This window comes from Harpia harpyja, chromosome 1 (assembly GCF_026419915.1).
Source record: "Harpia harpyja isolate bHarHar1 chromosome 1, bHarHar1 primary haplotype, whole genome shotgun sequence".
NCBI lineage: Eukaryota > Metazoa > Chordata > Aves > Accipitriformes > Accipitridae > Harpia > Harpia harpyja.
In genome coordinates this window covers 85,667,040-85,689,183 of record NC_068940.1, presented here as the reverse complement: position 1 = coordinate 85,689,183, position 22,144 = coordinate 85,667,040, and the positions used below count along the sequence as shown (strand labels likewise).

The window sequence follows — 22,144 nt, the reverse complement described above, 5'->3', positions numbered from 1 at the left end:
AAATCTAGCTCTAGTAACGATTAGTACGCAAAACTGACAATAGTTACAGGCAAAGTACTTTAACTTGAAACAGACTTTTTACAAAACTATTATTTTGATAATTTTCTTCCAAAATGATATATTTGGAATTGGAGACTGCTTTGTGTTCCTGATCGTATTTTAGCTAGTATACTGGATCAGTTGGCTAGACTGGATCTCTTAAGCTGTGCCTTTTGAGTAGAGCACTTCTCATGCTTATACAATGGAGATGTAACACAAACTGCAACTTCTATAAGTAACCCTACCTCTAAATTGAGATGTTTGGAATTTTTAGTGAAATATTTTAGTAGTCCAGATTTGCATCAAAAATCAGTATCTTTTGGAACCATTTAGTGGGGGACGAAAATGACCTGTTTCATTTTTAGCTTTCTTGGAAGGAGGGGTATATGATATACCCATGACTGCTTCTAAGTTAGTTCCTAAATTAGCATTTACAGTAGAAGGGTATAAGACATTAATAGACATAGGGAACAAAAATTACTTAAAGTAAGAAGACTCTTTGAGAAAATGTATATATTCAGTTTTTGGAATAGTTTGGAGTTAGGTCTTTAAAATTACCCCTGTGAAATCTCCAGCAGTTTCATACCCCCAAAATGTAGGCAAAAGCATTCAAAGATGTGTTTATCTTTACTATTGAACATATTTACATAATCAAGAAAATTTAAACAAATTTTTGTTTTCAGAGGATTTTGCCTATAGCATTTTAAATATTGTTTTATGAATAGAGCTGATTTGCAACAGAAGTTCCATTTTATGGAAAATGAATTCCATAAAGTTAAGTCTAAGGAACACTGTCCTTATAAAATAACAATATCAAACTTTGCAACTGCAACGGTAATAGAAGATCTGTTGTCACAGAATTTTTGCATTGCATTTCCTAGATTTTTTTTTTTCCCAGCTTTGCCCTTTACTGTCTATTGAAGTAAACAGTCAAATGAATGTGGCCTGATCAGGATTTTCAGGCACTTGAGTCAAAGATATTAGGGTTTTTCAATTTCATACCTCATTTTGTTTAAAAAAAAAAAGCATATAAAACTTCATGGATTTGATTTTTGTAGTAAAAAACCCAATGTATCATAATAAATCCTCTCTTAACCCGGTGAAAACAATAATCTCATCTTAGAGTTTTTAAACAAACATAGGCTGACATAATTGGTTTTATTTTGACAGGTCATGTATGTAGAAGGCACAGCAGTTGTTATGGGTTTTGAAGAACCAATGCTACAGACCGACGACACTCCAGTAAAACGCTGCTTGCAAACCAAATGGCCATATATAGAATTACTCTGGACCACAGATCGATCTCCTTCTTTAAACTGATATGTTGCGCATAAGCAACATACTACTGTTGAATCCTTGAATGGGGATACAAGAATTGGTATTTGCTTGGAAAGTGGTATACTTTGACTGTGTGAAGTTATACACTGGTATCATTGATGAATTGTAAATAATGATTACAAACACTTTTTCAGTGTTAATTGGAATATTTAATTTTTTAATCAGATTGATTTCTATTATAATAGTTTGTCTTTTTTGGCCACTGTAGTACTGTTAATGTGAGTTATTCTGAAAAAAAAAAAAGCCTACTTATAAAGTCTTAACATTGTTTTGCCATCTCATGAAGATTTGAAAAATGTCTGATATTGCAGAATCTGCATATTAGATGCCAGATCTTTAAAACATAAAACATATTCAGCTTCCTCTGAATCATATAGGCATGTTTTATTATTTAAATTATATTGGCTTACATTACAGTACCATAATATGTGGACTAGACTGGCCTTTGCACTGGATATGTTTTAATGAGTTTAAATTTTCCGCAATTTTTCCTAAAATCTAATTTTACCTAAAGAGCTCGCACAATGTGACATAAATATGATACATTTTTAGGAATATTAATAAGTATAATTCATAAATACTCTTTCTTGGCAGTTGTATATTACTGTGGCTTAGTTATCGGGCATGTTAAAAGTAAACAGAAAATAAGAGGAAAAATAGATGTATTAATATTTATTTGAATTTGTATAAAAGAAATGTAAAAACAGCAGAATTTCTTGTTCTATAATCTTTAAACTATTCAAACTTATATTGCCAAATACCTCTTCTCAATTTGTCCAAAAAGAAGTGTAAGCCACCGTTATTGTATGTGTTAAGTGCATGAGAACATCTGTTATTACATTATTATATTCCTTTATTTATTATCAACTTGTTAGCCCTAAAATAAAATCTTTTCCTCGAATCATGATGTTTTAATTTTGGCTTTAATCAAACTTGTTTACTGCCTCTCTAAGATGATGAAAAGGGAACATGGGTTTAGAAATGTCAGGTTTTGGGTTGAACACATCTCAGGGGAAAAAAAGCAAACAACAAAAGATAATTTATTGCCTCTAAGTGTGATTGCAGAACGTATGCTATTGCCAGCAGGGCTGAATTTCACATTCAGAATTATTTATTTTTAAAAGTTTATTTTCATGTGTAAATAACAATAGGACTCTAGAATGATCATCATGCAGGAAAACAAACTGATTTGGTCGAAAATTAGGTATGTAAGTGTGGGGGAGAAACCCTTGTTGAAGAATTTGCACTGTAAATCATGTAGTAGTGGTAGAAAGAGAACGTCCTTTGTGTGACACTTGCGGATATGTCCTCTGTTGTATCTGTTACATAACAATGTATCTGTTGGATTTGCATCTGGAAATGGGTGAACAGTATAGTTCTGTGGTGGGTTGGCCTTGACTGCCTGCCAGATGCCTACCCAGCCACTCTCTCACACCTCCTCCTCAGCAAGACAGGGGGAGAAAATAGATGAAAAAGCTCCTTATCTCCTTGTTGAGATAAGGACAGGGAGATCACTCACCAATTATCATCATGGACAAAACAGATTAATTAATTTAATTTAATTTATTGCCAATTAAAAATAGAGATAGTGAGAAACAAAACTAAAAACACCTTCTCCCCCACCCCCTTCTTCCCAGGCTCAACTTCAATCCCAACTCCTCCACCTCCTTCCCACTGAGCAGGGCAGGGGGATGGGGAATGGGAGTTGTGGCCAGTTCATAACACTTCATCTCTGCCACTCCTTCCTTCTCACGCTCTTCCCCTGCTCCAGTGTGGGGTCCCCCCCACGGGAGACAGTCCTCCACGAGCTTCTCCAACGTGAGTCCTTCCCACCGGCAGCAGTCCCTCAGGCACAGACTGCTCCAGTGTGTGTCCCCTGCGGGGTCACAAAGTCCTGCCAGGAGCCTGCTCCAGCGTGGGCTTCCCACGGGGTCACAGCCTCCTTCGGGCATCCACCTGCTCTGGCGTGGGGTCCTCCCCAGGCTGCAGGTGGATATCTGCTCCACCGTGGACCTCCCTGGGCTGCAGGGGGACAGCCTGCCTCGCCATGGTCTTCCCCACCACGGGCTGCAGGGGAATCTCTGCTCTGGCACCTGGAGCACCTCCTCCCCCTCCTTCTTCACTGACCTGGGTGTCTGCAGGGTTGTTTCTCTCACATATTCTCATTCCTGTCTCCCAGCCACCATACAGCATTTTTTACCCTTTCTCAAATACGTTATCACAGAGACACCACCAGCTTTGCTGACAGGCTCAGCTTTGGCCGGCGGCAGGTCCATCATGTAGCCAGCTGGAACTGGCTCTGTGTAACATGGAGACAGCTCCTGGTGAATTCTTCTCACACAGGCCACTGCTGCAGCCCCATCCCTCCCCCAGCTACCAAACAAGTTCAATCAGGACCTATTTAAAAACCTAACTTCTGAAATTACCGTGACCATTCCTTACTGCAGAACTGACAGCAGTGTATCTTACCTCTTTTTGAGATTTCTTTTTCTGAAAAAATAATTCCTTTGCAGATGATAATAATTTGAAAAGATTCTTAATTCATCTTATCTGACTCACTTTGATTAGAACACAAGTATTCCATCTTGCTGTGGGGGCCTAATGCTAAAAGACTTGTGCAAAAGTAGTATTGCTACTCAAAAGTATATAGATAATTGATTAAGAGAATCTGCTTTAATCTGGACTGCCTGGCAAATTTGAAACTTTACTTTTCCTAAAATACTCAGGTTTGATAGGCATTTGCTTTAGCTGGTTTTACACTTTTAAGATAAATGTCTTTAGGCAGACTTGCACTGATGTCTTGGAAGGTGAAAATTCACTTTTGCTCTTTCTCCTAGATTCTGGTGTCTGTCTTGGCTTGTAGCAGAGTATCTCACACCAGAGCTTGCACTGAATCATAGCTTGAATCTGTTAAACAGCCTTTTTCTAGTCCACTCTCAGATACAATTTATGTTGTACCTCACAGAAAAAAAGAAATTTAGAAGCCCAGCTGGTGTGAGATCTATGTATAAGCATTAGTCCTGATTAAAACTTCTGCCATACTCCAGAGGAATTTAGCTGATGCTTAGTGTGGTATAAGAACCTTTATTTCTGTATCTTTTTTCCTTCATACTGCTCAGTTGTTTGAGGCCTGGCTTCTGGTTTACTTCACATATTTTTGGACTACAGAGGCTAACAGTGCTTAATGGAACTAGCAGTGCTTAATGGAATTTAGCCAGCTCATCCAAGAGCCTCAGCCATGTGAACCTTTCTGTCCTTTCCTCCCTGATGAACAAGATGGGAGAGATTCTGACTATGGAAATTCACCTTTTGTTCCCTAAAAGAATATTGCTATTTAGAAGGCAGACTTATAATATGTGGGGCATTAATGTCTGGTACTTTTGATTTGCTTCCGTAGAAAAATGACCAGAAAACTATATAATTTTCACAGGTTGTTCTGCATTAAGTGCCAAATATATGGGCTATCTGTGTGTGTGTGTGTGTATATATGTATATATTGCAATTTGCAAATTGAGACTTAGTCTATAAGTAATACCAGACCACTCTACAGGATTAAATACGTGCTTTAACTAACCAGAGCAAATTGATAATGCTAACTGTAAGAAAGCACATGAATGAAATATACAATTAAATGACATTTTGATTTATACTCTAGGTGAATGATTTTTTATGTATTGCACAATGGTTCAATTTTAATTGCCAAGGAAAGGTCAGTATCTTCTGGGAGACAGCTAGTGTCCTAGCTGGCAACATGGTACAGTTAGCAGGCCGTTTGATAGTCAGTCTGGAAAACTGGGTTCTCCCACTCATGTCTCAAAGTCCTTTGAGAGAGAAAATTGTTCAGCTATGTGTTGGTGTCTCTTTGCTCTAAATTCACTTTCATAACAAAGAGGTGAGGAGAAAAAGAGGTAATGGGGTCAACTGTTGGTTGAATGGTAGAAGAGAAATTATTTCCACTTCAATGTATACTGAAGTTTACAGTTAGATACTCTAAACAAATTACCTAAATAAATAATGGAAAGACTACTTCCAGTGCCTCATATTAGCCCAGTTGAGTTATATTTGAAGGCTTAAGGCTAACAAATAGATTTTTGCTTTGTTAAAGCCTGAGCCGTTCAAGGTAAGCAGCCAGTATAAATCCAAATGTAAATATCCTTGTTATAATCCACATGAAGACCCCTTTAAAACAGTGAATCACTTAAGTACTTGCAGGGCACTTTGTTTTTTGAATACTTCTGTTGAAGTTCTTGGCTTTATCTTTCAGACAGTTATAATTTCTGCTTCTCTGATCCATCTGTATGCTTCTTTTTTCTCTCTTCTCTTCCTTGTGAGGATGAGTTAGGGCAAAGGAGCCCAAGATGGGCCTGAATGGAGCAGGCAAGTGATATGCGAATAAAATCCATTAGGGTAGTGAAATGCCTATGTCTACACAACAGTTCATGAGCAAGAACAAGAACCTCCATTAGCGCAATGCATACTGTGGTGCATTTGCTGTCCAGCTGGACGACTGTCTACAGCCAGCCTGTGGACAGTTACTCTGGATACTCTTGACTGCAAGGAAAGCTGTTTAGCATATAGCATCAGGCACGCCCTGGAGAGCACCTTCGGACTCCGTTGTGGGTTTGCCGAGTATTGTGCTGCAAGCCTGCTGACTGCAATAGCCTAGGAGGTGCAGCGTGAACACTGCATGGATGCACAGCCTCCCCTGCGATGTCCCTACTGTTCCATCCTTCGGGGCCTCGCACACTAAGCAGCCAGTCTGTGCTTTCACCAAGATGGTAGACTGGCTAATTAGACTCTGGTTTACATCGATTTCATGTGATTAAACTTGTTAATAGTTACAACTAATTAAAAAAAACAGAAGTATTTCCATGAGATCTCTTGAAAAGAAACATTTTTTTTCACAGGCTATATGCTTAGATTGCTAGCAGATTTAGTCTGCTCACTCTCAAATTAGCTTTAATGCTTTTCATGTACATTTTACTTCTGCTAAGATTTTTAACTTGGACATGTTCACAGAGGTAAGGTTCAGAACTGAATGCTGAACATCCTTTGTTGGCATATCATCCTGAATTCGGATCCCACAAATTCATGCTCTTTGTAGAGCATGGTCACATCCTCACTTTATCCTCTTGCTTTGCGACAGGATAATCAATACAAAATACCGTCTAAGTAATGGCTTCAATTACGGTTCAGGAAAAGGCTTCCTGCCTACAGAAACAAAACTAGAAAACAACTAAGAGAAAAGGTAAGCTATTCCATGGGAATTGGACACTTAAGCTTCTGTACTGCCATGTTTTGAAAAGGTTTAACTGTAAAATTGTCATTAATTTTGACAAGATTTATGTTAAAATCCCATATGATTCCTTGAAATACTTACCCTTCCTCTGCTAGCAGGTACATTACTAAATAATGGCATAAATAAGATTAAAGCTTTCATAATAGAGTCTTCTAAGAAATACTAATATTTAAGTTTTGCTTTGGCAAAGCTTACCACAGAAGCTTTGACTGATCTATTTTTCTAAGATTGGAAAGACCATAGTGACATATTAACCTCACCAACTGCACATGATACAAGCTGTAGAAATCCACACCAGGAATCTTGTATTTTTCTGTATAAAATACTTGGTCCCACATCTGACCTTCCAGTTATTCTGTAGGGTAGATAATGACTTTTGGACTCTTGGCTAAATGTTCTTATAAAAGCTCTCCATCCTGGCTTCAGGTCAGGTTCTAGAGCCTATTAAGACTTTTAAGTTCAATATTCAAAGCAGTTAATGTATCAGGCCACAGGTATGCTAAAGACCAAACTTCAGTCTACCAACAACTGGGGCAGCTGCTTATCTCTTCAGCAGTGCAGATCACAATGTCCAGTCCAAACATTTCTAAAGTCTGAGGAAACCAAGACCTGGAATAAGCTTCCAGTGATTAGAACAGGTCCAGGTTATTTAGGGAAACACTGCAAATCCGTCAAAAAACTAAAAGATTGGGTTTTTCTTTATCTCTTTGAATTGATTTGGAATATCCTACACTCATGTCTCTCTTCTTTATATGAGGGAAAAAAAAAAAGAAGGAAAAGGGTAAGGGCAGGGGGACTGCTGTATGTTAACACCTTGGGGGTAAAAGGATCTTGAAAAAGGTTTCCTTCTTTTGATTCCACCCTGCTCTCCATACAGGTTTTAGCACTGATAGCCATTTGAAGCACTTTTTTCCTTTTTTTAAATTTAGTTCAAACCAACTAAGCTAGGTGGCATATATTTCAAACTGAAAGACAGGTACAAGGGGAGCACATGAGAACTGCCTATGTTCTTGCTATGCCCCTTCTGCTTTTCATTTGTGTGAACACTCACCTATCTCCAACTGTGCTAATTACTGAATTTTAACTCTGTTTTGGATAGATCTGTACAAGATGGATACAGCACCAGAATGTGCTGCCTTCTCGCTTCTGAGTGCAACAGGTCTGGTGTGGCATCTGAGCAGTTCTCTGAGCACCAGCAACTTCACTTGTGACACTCACACTGGAACTGACTGTTGTTGTGCTAAATAAGAGCAAGGCATTATTATTATTTAGAAGAAGGCAACGCAACTTTCAAATGCCTTCAGTTGCCTTAAAACTGTATGACTTTCAAGAGTAGACATTAACCCTGCAAGTCATTGAGGTACTTCTGAACTTATTACTGGTGCTTAGATCTCTAAGAGATACTTGTTCAGTGTAAAATAACAAAATACTGTCAATGGTGATGTTTCACTCTAATAGCAAGAGTAAAGTCAGTACAAATGTAAGGTGAGCAGAATTAAGGAGTATTACAAGCTCGTGGGGACAGCTAAGGGTCACACAGTTAATGCTGGAAATAAACACACTGTTCTATTTTTGTGAACAGGAATGTCAGTCTTATCTGAATAATCTTGCCATAAAGCACTTAAAATAAAACAAACACGAAAGTAAAGAAACCAGAACCTCAGAACAAAACAAAGTACTCTCAGCTGTTTTCATAGGTATGCTTTACGGTAGCATGTTTATAAATGGGTTCTCTATTCTTCTGATCTTTCTCTGATACTGTTTTGGACACATCTGTATTATAAATGCGGAAAAACAATCCTTTTTTCCTCCTAACAAAGTTGATTAAACAGAAAATAAAATGTTTCTCCTTTTCTTCCTACCTTTGAGTTGGCCAGAAAAAATATAAATAAGAATACTGTCCCCTCAAGATGTGGATGTGATGCCCCATTTAGCTTTGTAGGGGAAGGGAGCATTTCAGGCAGAGTCAGTTTTAATATATTCTTAACAAAAACAGCTAGAACACTATTGTGGGGCTTGCAGGGGCAGAACAATTCAAGACAGGAGTTATACAGCTTCATTGTTTTTAACTACTTTTATGAAGAAATTATAAGAGGAGCTTTCTAAAAGCTCCATGCAATGCCACATGCAATAAAGTAGCATTGGTTATTTCCATGGAAAAAGAGGCATGACACCTGCTCCTGCATGGAGCTGTGGTAAAGGCCTATAGCAATGTTTTCCTCCATGCGAGTGTAAGGTCCCCCCTTCCCCATTTTAAAACTTCATGTAGCCAGGCAAGCACTAACAGAGAAACTTACAGAGGAATGAATTTCCTAATGTGTTCTGAACTGTGTGGCTGGGTTTACATCTTTCCTGTGGCTAGAAGGGGGGTTTGGTTGCTGTTTGTTTTTTGTTTTTTTCTTTTTTAAATAATAGCCAAGCTGGCATCACATAGCAATCTGATGAAGGCCTATTTTTTTATCCATGCACTTTGGTTTCCGAAAAGGGATTTTCAAGTATCAGACTCTTCAGTTCAAACTCTTGAAAATTGTGGAAGTTGAGTGAAATTCAAGCAGAAACCACCAGCCTCAACTCCGCCATTTTCCCTTGTGAACACGCGGGCATCAGGTAACTCTGCTGGGCAGAGTTAAGGGGGTGTCCTGCTTAGCATGCACTTCTCCCAGCTTCACCGGTGGAATCTCTGAGCAAGACAAATCGGTTTCCCCAGAGAGAGCCTGGTGAGTGCAGTAAACCACCCCAAGCACCGTGTCCAGCCGGCCTGGAGAAACCTTGCCCAGGCCCTGGCGCCAGTCCCTGCGCTGGGGGACGAGGGCCGCTCCGGCTCCCCGACGGCCACACCGCAGCCACAGCGCTCTCAGCGCCGTCCTCTCTCCCACACAACGCCGCAGGCGTCGTGCGGAGCTGGGCCGAGGCGCCGACACCTCTGTCAGCGACGGCGGGACGGCTTCTCCCTCAGCGAGGGAGGCGCGGGTGAGGCGACCCCAGACCGACCACCAGCGCCTCGCCCTGCCCCGCGGCAGCGGGGCCCAGGCGCAGGCCGGCGGCGCGGGGGTCCCTCGGGCTCAACTGCTGCCTCGTACAAGAGGCGCTTCCCTGCCAAGCCACCGCGCTCCCGGCGGGACCTCACCGCGGCTCCTGCCTCCCCGGCGACCGCCCACAGCCGCGGGGCGCCGCGCTGCGCCGCTTGCCGCAGGCGCCGAGCGCGGGCCGCCAGGGGGCGCCCGAGCGCGGCTCTCCCAGCGGCGGCGGCGGCGGAGGGGTGAGTGGGGCCGAGCCTCCCTCGCCAGCCCCCCGCCCCGCCGCCAGCGCACAGCGGCAGCCAGACCGCCGCGGCACCGCCGGGCCGCCGCACAGCTCCGCTCTGCCAGCGGGAGCCGGCCGCGGAGCGGGCGAGGATGCTGCCCCTCAGCCGCCGGCGCGGGGCCGGCCGCGCCCGCCGCCGGCACCGGCCGTACCCGCTGTTCCTCCTGTCAGCGCTGCTCTGGGCGCCGGCGCTGGTGGCCTTCAACCTGGACGAGGAGAAGCTGACGGTGTACAGCGGGCCCCCGGGCAGCTACTTCGGGTACTCGGTGGACTTCTACATCCCCGACCCCAGCACGTGAGTGCCGCCGCCGCCGGGCGGGCCGCTCTCCTCAGCGCGGCGCCCCCGGCCGCGGGGGGTGGCGGGGTCCGGGCTGTGCCCGAGCGAGCGCCGCCGGGCCGCCCTCCTCCAGCCTGGCCGGGGCTGGGGGCTCCGAGGGGCGCGGGGGGAGGTTTTGGGGAAGGCGGCGGGCAAACGGCGGCGTCCTGCCCGCCGCCCTCGGGCCGGTCGCCGGGGTGACAGCCCCTGGGCCGCCCTGCCGGGGCCGCCGGCCGTCGGTCCCGATCGCCGCGGTGACTTCCCGGTGTGTTTCGCAGAGTCAGTGTCCTGGTGGGAGCTCCCAAAGCCAACACCACGCAGCCAGACATAGTGGAAGGAGGAGCGGTGTACTACTGCGCCTGGCCCGCCACCCAGTGCAGGCAGATACCCTTTGATAATACCAGTAAGTAAATTGCTGAATCTCGTAGCGCAGCGTTGTGTGTGTTGCTTTGCTGTGCTCGGGTCCCCCTTCGGCACCAGTTTCTTCCGCGCTGGCTTTAGTTGTGTCACTTTGATCTGAGTATCTGCAGTTTGCTAGAGAAATCCCGCTCCTGGGAGCCCCTATGCATGTGCGCTTGCAGGAAAGGTTTAGTGGTCCCCAGAGAAATAACGGGAGTATGACTTCAGGTTCTGTGTGTAGTTCATCTTAATAACGGCTACTTTTTTTTTTAATGCTTTAATGAAAGGTGTTTGTGGCAGATTCCTCTTTTTTTTTTTTTTGAGTGCTCGGAAGGCAGGAGGGTTTCTGTCTGTTCAGATGGATGAAGTACCTCTTGTGGCATGCTTATTTGATTCTTTTCAGAAAGCAAGAATTTTATTTCAGAATATTGGAAGCTAGATGCAAACTGATTTAGGCACAGTGTGGATAGATTATATCCACTTCCAAAACCCCAAGACAGATGTTTCTTATTTAATTAGAGGGAACACACTTTTTAAATAATTCAGGCCGTTTATGTTTTCTGTTGTCTTTATAGGTCTTGAAAATAATTTAAGCCTAGTTGGTATTTGCAGGGAATTTAAAACCAATTGGCTTTATTTAGGCAGACTTTGACAGTTTAATCATTAAGCAAAAGTTATGATTCGTTAGGTTATATTTAATCTTAAAATTTGTGGTTTATTTAAATGCGAACACAATACAATTCAGTTTTTTCCTGAGAGCACAAATTAAATCAGAAGAGCTTACTTAAATGTAGCAAGTAAGCAGTGCAGTTCTTTACCCCTTCCAGCTCCAGCCACCCACACATCCTATTACTATGTTAGTGTCTAGGAACTCTGCTTGGGATGACTCTCCCATCATGCTGGGCATTCTTCAAAACAGAGTAAGAGATAGTACCTGCATGTGTATGTGGCTACTTGGGCATGTAATATTATGTACAGCTTAGGGTTATATATAAATGTGACTGTACAGACGTAGACAGTATGCATACAATATTTGTATTGTAATATGCCCTGAGTGTACATCTTTAAAGTAAAAACAGTTTAGGAAATATTCCTGTATTTCCATCTTATGATTAGACAGTTCATGTAACAAAAGTGGAATATATTATCTATACAAATTAATTTCAGGTTTGAACAGAAAACTTACAGACCAAATGAAAATTCCATCACATTTTAAAGGGGCGTTTTGAAAAATGAATGAAAACCTAGTGATGAAACCTAGAAGGACATCTGGCTTTTCTGTGGGAAACTCCAGAAAAGTTGACTAAGAGACTCAGGACAACTCCATACTCTTGGCAGAGATGTCCGTTTACAGATGCTATGTTTCAAATAAAGGCACAAATGCAGGCTGATGAGTAAATATATCAACAAGGCTTTGGACTGTATCACCCAAATATTCAGCTTGGAATCTCCGAAGCATGGCTCATTCAGTCTACCTGAGACAGTTGTTTGTGTCCTCTGGACAGATGCCTGACTTGTAGGCAGCTGCCTTTAAGCCAGAGAGAGCCCATTGTGTAGATACAAATGCACTGTACTTGGAGGAGGGACTGCAGTATAGGCAGATTTAGCAGTGTTATCATTAGCTGTCTAATTCCGATACCAAGGGCAGTAAAGGTATCATTTCGCACAATTCAGCAATGGCCAGCTGCCCTCACAGACAGGGACCTCAGGAACGTTTGCATAGCTTGTACCAGCACCCATTCTTCATTGCCAGAAACATAAAGGCCATCTCTGATATGCCTTAGGTGACTCTTTTTGCTGAAGTATGGATGTATATTTCATGTCAGTTTTTTCTCTCCAAAATATGCTACTTATAGGAGCAAGTTTTCCATCTTTTCCACTATTCCCCCAAACAGAGCAGTCCACATGAGCTCTAGCCTAGATGATACTATTTCAAATAGTCTGTTACACACAGTTCCTTTTGAAGCCTTTTGCCACTCTATGTCTAGTGGGACTTAGTCCTTAGTACATATGAGGGGCATTTTCAGTTTATGGCTTTTTCTTGTACAGGCACCTTGTACTCACTATGCCTTCTCCTACAACATCACTTAGAAATGCCACTATTCCCATTTTATATTTATATTCCCATTTTTATATTTATTCCAATAAACAGAAAAAAGTCAGTCTGGGTTGGTTGTCAAAGATCATATAGGAAGTTGGTGATGATACTGGTAACTGACTTGGGATTTTTTTCTTCTTGCTCCAGTTCCTTAACCACAAGATTATCCTTTCTCTCAAAACAAAAACACCCAGTAATTGTTAGAAGACTGGAAATTCAGCTCTAGCAGCTTTAATTTTAAAGATTAATACTTCATGCCTCATGGGAGATTTTGAAAAGTCTTGGAAAGCTTTGGGAATGTTTTCTGAAACAAGACAGAAAAACTACAGAGGCTGCTTCAGAGTTGGAAGATTTCATTTTAATGCGTTTTTATACAAAGCTTTCTTTTTTAAGTACTTTTTTCTTGACCAAATAATATCACTCTTTCAGTTAGATTCACTAAATGCAATAGAAGAAACAAAACTGCTGAATAATTGAAAGGATTTTTAATTAAGATCAGAAGTAAAAATTGAGTGGAACTAGAAAGAAAGGGAGAGTATAATATAACAGTTAAAAGGCAGCGTGACCCAAAAAATAGATAAAGAATTTACTAAATCAGTATTTTTCAGCCATGAGAGTTCAATGGAGGACTTCTAAATTCTAAAGAATTAGTAAAAGAAAAGCAGATTCACAGATACTATATCCCAAGTTAGATACATGAAATTGCTGCAGGTCACAGAAACTGTGAAATTTCCACTATAACTTAAAAATTCAAGAGATCAACAAAGCCAGGTGGCTGAAAACCACTGGCTTAAATTACTTATGAGCATGAGGGCTCATGTCTTCCATTTCTGAGGGCTGGGTACACAAATGAAGCTCAGGTATATTGCATTCAATGCAAGTTATGTTCTACCATTGGGGAAGGAGCATACAGTGCACTTGGATGTTATTTGGACTTTTACTGCCACAAATAAGTGTGTAAGTGGGCACCTAATTGGTAAAACTCATATGTAACTGTACAGATTATTTCACTGTTTCCATAAGAACAGTAGACCTAATTTCAAGAAGGGTTCCTTCATTTGCAAGTGCTTTGATGTTATTTGTATTAACACTATTAATATCTCAGTCCTACTAAATGAAAACAGTGAGGACCTTTTCTAGTATTCTGTGATGGCTTCAGTCAAGATTCTGGACATTTTCATATATCATGGTGTTACAGGTGTGGAGTTACTTTGTACTAATTTATAGCTATCCTGTATTTTACAGATATTGTGATATTTACTGAATGAATGGATTGATATGCCTTGTTATGGGGCTGTAAAGTATAACAAACTAAAAATGAACAAAATCTCTCCACAAGCTTTTAAGGCTTGTTAAGAGGCAATGATGAACAAGAACATGCTCATGAGTCAGGGAAGGGAAGGAAGAAAAAAAGAATGTGTTGAGTTTGTAAAGTATATATTGCCTTAGATAGAGGGGGCACTTGTCCAGAAAGTGATTTGAGGGAACCAAGTAAGTGGTAGATGCCTTAATGAAAAACTTAGGCTTGCTTAGGTTACTATTATGATGGTAAACGCTGAGATAGGATGGTCTTTGTTCCTCTAGAGGCTGTTCTGTTGAAGTGTTTTGTTTTTCTCTGTGAATAATATCTTTCTATTTTTAAAATAACTGGAGTTTAAATTTAAAGAAAGTTATTCTATATCCTGCATGCCATAATGTCCTGAAGGGAGAATACAAATGCTAAGCCTGACTGGACCTGACATCCTGACACTGGTGTAAGACAACTGCAATGTTCCCCAGTGGATCAGAGAGCTGACACTGCAAGGGTTGCACCCAGAGTCACTGGCAAGGTGCAGCTAATCTCCCTGCCACCACACAGGCTGTGAAACTCAGGACTAAATTCTATTCTTTGTCTCATGTGAGCTTTAAACAACAAAAGACAAGTCCTTATGGTTTGTGAAGCTCTCTTGCTCCTTTTTTCTCAGAAGCTACAATCACATGAGGGAGTAGACATTGCATTGTTTACTAATGCGTACCCAACAGGAACACTCAGTATTCACTCAATTCGCAGTGAAAGATATGAGAACACCTTTAAAAATGTGTCATTATTTCTAAGTAAGTGCCATGTTCTAGCTGTCAAACACAGACTGGGTTCCTTACTACTAGCACTGATATTCAAAACCAAGACTACTCCTGAAATCATCTCTGTGGCACTGTGCATATGTTAGGGTGCTCAAGTTGGTCTGAGTGCTATGAGCAGCTGCACAACTTGTCTTAATGTGGAAATGTGTGTGGGCTAAACTACTCTGTTGCGAAGATGGCTTAGAGTTCGTAGAGGTGCAGGAGTATCTGTGGCCCATTCCTAAAAGTCATACCACTTAACTGAAATTGTTCTACAGGCAATTCTCCCACATTGTCACTAATCTCTCCAGTGACCTATCTCTGTTCTTCAGAGTAGCTAATCCAGAGATTTCCAAAGCAACAAGGTGATTTACTTGCAAACCAACATCAATAATTAATCTTATTGATGAAGTAGATTGCTCCCGACAAGGAATAGGGGGGCAGAGGAGGGAAGGAGGATGAAATGTTGACATGCTGTAGGATTTGGGCCAACCCATCCATACACAAGTCATGTGACCAGTCATTCCCATATGGGTTGGCCAGTGATATGGCCTCCAGCCAAGAAGGGGCTTTAGGAGGAACTCTCCATGTTTCCTGTTGTTGATACAGCACTGACTCTGCAGTCCCATATTTGCAGTTCTTTGAAGCTCCCTAAATCTAGGTGCCAGGGCCAAGACTCTGGGAAGAAGCTGAAAGCACTGCCCCTGAAAGCACAACTGGTGCTTTAGCCTGCTCCATTGCAGCAGGGAACTGAGATAAAGTATAATGGAAGGGCTTTTAGTATCCCCTTACTCCAGGAGATATGCACTAAAGGGCAGAGACTCTTCTGCCTTGTTTCCCTGCCCTTTAAAGCTGTCCTGTTGCATTGCAGTGTAAGGCTGTGATACTCTTTGAAACCCAATGAGAGGACAGGGGAACAAGTGTTGGCATTATATTAAAGAGCTGTGATCTGTCTTTCTTCTCTTACCTACACAAAGCTAACTTCTCCTTTTCAGTTTCTCCATTATGAAATGAGGTTTACAATGACTATTTCTGCTTTAGCATTGAGGTAGAATTACCAAGTCCTTGTGTTTAAACTGGATGCTCTTCCATTCAGCTGCCAGGAGAGGTAGCAGGAGAGCAATATGAAGAAAACTTTCTCCCCGCTTGATTAGCTGGGGAACTTCTGAACCACACAAAGCATCTTGCAGCCAGAAGCAAACTTAAATGCCCCCTGAAGTGCACTATTGCATTTGAAATCTGGTAAAAAGCTAATAGTTCATCTTTCAGAAACTCATTGTAATGGTTACTTTTAATTGTAATACTTAACAGACTGCAACAAGTTCTTATGTTTTAAATTAGCTCCTAAAAGCAGAATTTTAGATACCACTTCCCCAGAGTTTCCAGAACTCACTGGAGTATTGTCTTTGCTATCAGTTAACTTTACCAGTTTTTGTAAAATAGGTTATATTTTTCTAAACTAGCCAGAGAAAATTTGAACAGCCTCTGAAAAGGAACAGGGGAGGGGGATGTAGATCAGTTCTGGCCAAGCGTGCAGCTGATAAAAAACATGAGCTAATCTGGCCAGCAGTTGAGCTGAGTGTAACAGAACCCAGGTACTGTATAAGGAAAGGATGTATTGTGGGACTCGAGAGGTTTAGTTACATGAAAAAACATTAGCTGTAGAGATGGTAAGATTCTAGGGAAAACTTAGAATCCTGTTATAAAACAGAATTTGCATCTCAAGAAAAAGTGCTGAGGGAGAACTTTGTTGTACTTTTAAATGTTGACACATTTCAGTCCATTATGCCAGTAAGACCTTATCTAGAGCCTCATGGTTCACTTCTAGCATTCTGATTTGTAGTAGACCCTCATGGGTTTCTTTTATAAGTCTCAGCCTTATCTAAAGAAGAGAAAAAATACCCTTAGCTATGTTAGTTCAAGCCCTGAGGTCTTAATTTGTTTTTGATCAGATTGTACTTCGGGAAAAAATCCTATTAGGTTTGATGATTCTTTTTTTCTTGATTCATGGAATGGAAGTCCAAATAAAGCTCTCTAGATATGATCTATTAAATTAAAATAACTCATATGAATAGCATCTAAGGCACAATAAAAACCAGAAATTAAATAGATGTTTGCAGCATCAGATAAATCTAAAAATAGAAGCTACTCTTCTCATCATGCAAGGGTTTTGCATGTCCCTACTGTCATAAACACTATGGAGTCCTTTTTTTCCCCAGCATTAATATTGAAGGCAATTGCTTGGCTTGGTTCGCTAGATCATAGTCTTTAGCTTTGCATTTGTATTCTGTCTCTCTGTTGAGGTTCTAATATCAATGACTCTGTGAATGTTACTGACTTACCTTTGCTTAGTAATGGGTGGTATGATTGGAATCTTTTATGGTAGTGATACCAAAAAAAAATCACTCTGCCATGGTGATAGGGTTGGCAAGATCCGCTCCCTTCCCTCACTTCTAGAATATGGGACCATGTATGCCAGTACGAACCCTTCCCTCTCTCTTCCCTCCTGTAAGGCAGGACCCTAATGATGCAGCAGGGCTGATTTCAAAGTTAAATTAGATTGCTCAGAGCCTTGTGTAGCCAAGTTCTGAAACTATCCAAGGATGGAGATGCCACAGACTCTCTGGGGAATCTGTTCAGTGCTTAATCACCCTCACTGTGAAGAGTATTTTCTTTGTATCTAATCAGAAATTCCCTTGCTACAACTTGTGTCTGTTGCCTCTTTTTCTTTTGCTGCATACCTCAAATGGGAGTTTGGCACTCTCTTCTCTCTACCTATTGAACACTGGATGAAGTGCAAATAGATCCCGCCTTTGCTTTCTCTTCTTCGGGCCAAACACCCAGAAGTCTTGTATTGGTGTCTCAAAACTGTACATAGCATTCCAGGTGTTGTCCCCATGTGAGGGGGATATTCACTTTCCCTGACCTATATATATTTATATAAATCTAAATGTTTGCTGGTTTTATATGTTTGTATTCCCATTTTGTATAAATATGGGTAGGTTGAGGTGATTATTCACCTTTACCCTGTGTACATATAATTATGTATAAATATATGAAATATATATCTATTAAATTTTATGTTCTCTGTATTTATTTATACGTATGCATACATATAATTATGTATAAGTATATGAAATATATATCTATTAAATTTTATGTTCTCTGTATTTATTTATACATATGGATGTGCATAGATATGCACACACACACGTATATCTCAAAACAGGCATTTGGAAGGGATTTGCCATCCTGGATGTAGTCTGAGTAGGTACAGATTAGAGGGCAGAGTGTAACTGAGCCTGCTGTAGATGCTTGGTTAATGGCTGTCTTTGTTTATCTAGTACATACAGGCAAACACACACAGAGCAAGTAAAGATAACATTTTTCAAAGTTCCTGAAGGGTGAGAACTTAACTGAAACAGTTGCAGTTTTATTACATAGCTGCATTTGTTGCTCTGATTAGAAGCATTGTTTTCCTGTGTTAAGTTTGATTAAAATATTTTTATTTGCTTTTGTTCATTTGAGTATTTTCAAATTATAACAGATGCTGCATTTTTTACTTCTAGTTTTCAGTGAACCACAATGAACCACTGTCAGTGTTTGCAAATACATGTTTCTTATGCAGATCCTGATTACTACAACAAATAAATATTTGTAAGAGTAATGTTTGATTCATGCCTGTTAAACAGTTTATAATGTGCTGACACAGTGACTGTGAGGAGACCAATCCCCATAGAAAGTGCCAAATTTAGTCTAATATGTGCAAATGATGGACTTGCATTAACACTTGCTCCAGGTTCAGGCTTTAGTTCCTAAAAATGGATCTCTGCGCTGTTGTTCTTACATAAGTTTGCATTTTACTGTCTGGATTCAAATTCCTCTACTTGTCCAGCTCCTGCTTTGGCGATTTAATGGGCTTTTTTCCCTTTGGTAGCCCCTAGGTACCTCGAGTCTAAAAGACTGGATGAAGGAACACTGACTTGGAAAATCATGTTTCACCATCTCCAGAGCTGCCTCTGAAGCTGGATTGTGGGGCAGTACCAGTATATAGGAGTCTTGGCTCCTGCAGCAGAAAATGAGATGCTTTTGGGTTGATGAAATGCAGTTTAAGTATGTCCTTGCACCTAAATTTATACATCTCTCTGCTCTTTGCATACTCCTGGTTGTCTGGGCCTTAGCCTGCAATACAGTCTTAGGCAGTACAATTAAGAGTGACGCCAGGGCTGAGTTTCAAGCCAAATTTGCGAGTCATCCAGACTGTTGACCATCTGGAACAGCTCCTGGGCTGGCTCTGAAGCAATCCAGCTGGTACTCAGGCACTCCCTGGACCGCTCTGTGGACAGGCTCAGGCGTTGTGTGCCCAGCCCAGCTGCTGCCTTGTATTATAGCTGTCCTTGCACTAGTGTCACATATCATGATACAAGATAGCCTGGACTCTTTCCTAAAAGGGGCCAGGCATTGTCTTCCAGAAGGGGAGATGACATTTGAATGCAACCTGAATTCAAGCCAAGTTTTTGCTGCTCACGGAAATATAGCTTAGCCTATGGGTAAGGTACAGTATAGACATAGCCTGTGGGCCTCAGCTTTCCATAGATAACACAAGGAGGGATATTGCCCTGTCATATAAGGGTGTTGTCAGGATACAGACAAGTTATTTTTTGAAACATGTAGATAACACAGTTTTGAGGGAAGTACCAAAGACAGAAATAACAACTTTTTTTTTTTTTTTCCAAACTGGATAGGGATTTATCTGAGTAAATGAATAGTTTTCATCTGAGTCTAGTCTAAGCTGGTCATCTGTGGCTATTTACAATTGGTTAAAAAAAAAACCAATTAAGTACTTTTAGGCCATGGTTCTTCTGCCTTCTTAGATGTTTGCTTTAGGAGGAGAAGAACTGTGCCCTAGATCGTGTCCTCAGTTGTAAGTGGATGACTAGCTCAGAAGTGGACATTTACAGTGGCTTCATTCAGAGCCTTGTTGTCTAATTGAATACTATCAGGGCACGGTAATAACAGTCCATGTGTATTCAGACAAGTTAGTTGTGTATATAGCTTCATTCTGATAAAGTTATAGGGGAAGCAGTAGCTGGTTCACAGCAATCTGAAATACTGATTAGTTGTTATACAAAAAAGACTAAACTGTATTTTAAGGCACAACCTCAGATACTGGGATTATGACTTCATAGCTCCAGCAAGGATCCTGAACAAAGGTGATTAGAGAATTTCTGTCAAAAGAGATTTATCTAGGGAAAAAAGCTATTTATTAATTTTTGTGTCTGTGATATTTTACTGCTTATTTTGTAATGAAAATCCCATGCCACATGTCCTGGTTTCAGCTGGGATAGAGTTAACTGTCTTCCTAGTAGCTGGTACAGTGCTATGTTTTGAGTTCAGAGCGAAGAATGTTGATAACACTGATGTTTTCAGTTGTTGCTCAGTAGTGTTTAGACTAATGTCAAGGATTTTTCAGCTTCTCATGCCCAGCCAGTGAGAAAGCTGGAGGGGCACAAGAAGTTGGCACAGGACATAGCCAGGGCACCTGACCCAAACTGGCCAACGGGGTATTCCATACCATGTGACGTCCCATCCAGTATAGGAATGGGGAAGTGGGGGCAGGGATTCGCCGCTCGGGGACTGGCAGGGTGTCGGTCGGCGGGTGGTGAGCAATTGCACTGCGCATCATTTGTACATTCCAATCCTTTCATTATTGCTGTTGTCATTTTATTGGTGTTATCATTATCATTATTAGTTTCTTCTTTTCTGTTCTATTAAACCGTTCTTATCTCAACCCACGGGTTTTGCTTCTTTTCCCGATTTTCTCCCCCATCCCACTGGGTGAGGGGGAGTGAGTGAGCGGCTGCGTGGTGTTTAGTTGCTGGCTGGGGTTAAACCATGACACCACATGATGAAGGATTCACACTATACCAGATGCTACTAAGCAGGGTGGGTAGGTGGGTGCATACAGTTCTTGCATATTTACTGGTAAATTCAGCTACGGTTTTTACAAATCCTGCAAACAGTTGTACTAGTGTATTGGCTTTGTGTGGCAAGGTTTTGGTAGCGGGGGGGTTACAGGGGTGGCCTCTGTAAGAAGCTGCTGGAAGCTTCCCCTGTGTTCGAGAAAAGCCCATACCAGCCGGCTCTAAGACGGACCCACCGCCGGCCAAGGCCGAGCCAATCAGCAATAGTGGTAACGCCTCTGTGATAACATTTTTAAGAAGGAAAAAAAAGTTGGGACGGGGGTATTCGGCAGCCGGAGAGAGAAACAACCCTGCGGACACCAAGGTCAGTGAAGAAGGAGGGGGAGGAGATGCTCCAGGCGCCAGAGCAGAGATTCCCCTGCAGCCCGTGGTGAAGACCATGGTGAGGCAGGCTGTCCCCCTGCAGTCCATGGAGGTCCACGGTGGAGCAGATATCCACCTGCAGCCCGTGGAGGACCCCACGCCGGAACAGGTGGGTTCCCGAAGGAGGCTGTGACCCCGTGGGAACCCCGCGCTGGAGCAGGCTCCTGGCAGGACCTGTGGATCTGTGGAGAGAGGAGCTCACGCTGGAGCAGGTTTTCTGGCAGGACTTGTGACCCCGTGGGGGGCCCACGCTGGAGCAGTCTGTGCCTGAAGGACTGCACACCGTGGAAAGGACCCATGCTGGAGCAGTTCGTGAAGAACTGCAGCCCGTGGGAAGGACCCACGTTGGAGAAGTTCTTGGAGGACTGTCTCCCGTGGGTAGGACCCCACGCTGGAGCAGGGGAAGAGTGTGATGAGTCCTCCCCCTGAGGAGGATGAAGCGGCAGAAAATAACGTGTGATGAACTGACCGTAAACCCCATCCCCGTCCCCCTGTGCTGCTGGGGGGTTGGTAGAGAATCCGGGAGTGAAGTTGTGCCCGGGAAGAAGGGAGGGGTGGAGGGAAGGTGTTCTGAGATTTGGGTTTATTTCTCATTACCCTACTCCGGTTGATTTGTAATAAATCAAGTTAATTTTCCCCAAACTGAGTCTGTTTTGCCCGTGACGGTAATTGGTGAGTGATCTCTCCTATCCTTATCTCAACCCACAAGCTCTTTGTTATATTTTCTCTCCCCTGTCCAGCTGAGAAGGAGGGGGAGTGATAGAACGGCTCTGGTGGGCACCTGGCGTCCAGTCAGGGTTAACCCATCACAACTAGTTTTAAAAACTAACTTCTTTTCAAATTTTAGTATACTTTGCCAGTAGAGAAATATGCTGTTTTGATTGAAAATGTAAGCTCTTTTTAAG

The 22,144-nt window shown here is 42.0% G+C and overlaps 2 protein-coding genes across 6 annotated transcripts in view; both read left to right on the top strand.

Moving 5' to 3' along the window:
• Window positions 1–2,278, top strand: part of MINDY3 (MINDY lysine 48 deubiquitinase 3) — a 68,452-nt gene extending 66,174 nt beyond the window's left edge. For all 4 annotated transcript variants that reach the window (XM_052803216.1, XM_052803205.1, XM_052803196.1 and 1 more), the window contains one exon: window positions 1,210–2,278. In XM_052803216.1, coding sequence (XP_052659176.1) covers window positions 1,210–1,359 — 150 coding nt within the window. In that variant the 3' untranslated portion in view covers window positions 1,360–2,278. The remainder of the gene's footprint in view (window positions 1–1,209) is intronic.
• A 7,676-nt stretch (window positions 2,279–9,954) lies between these two features.
• Window positions 9,955–22,144, top strand: part of ITGA8 (integrin subunit alpha 8) — a 120,958-nt gene continuing 108,768 nt past the window's right edge. For both annotated transcript variants that reach the window (XM_052803175.1, XM_052803184.1), the window contains exons 1-2: window positions 9,955–10,274; window positions 10,574–10,698. In XM_052803175.1, coding sequence (XP_052659135.1) covers window positions 10,072–10,274; window positions 10,574–10,698 — 328 coding nt within the window. In that variant the 5' untranslated portion in view covers window positions 9,955–10,071. The remainder of the gene's footprint in view (window positions 10,275–10,573; window positions 10,699–22,144) is intronic.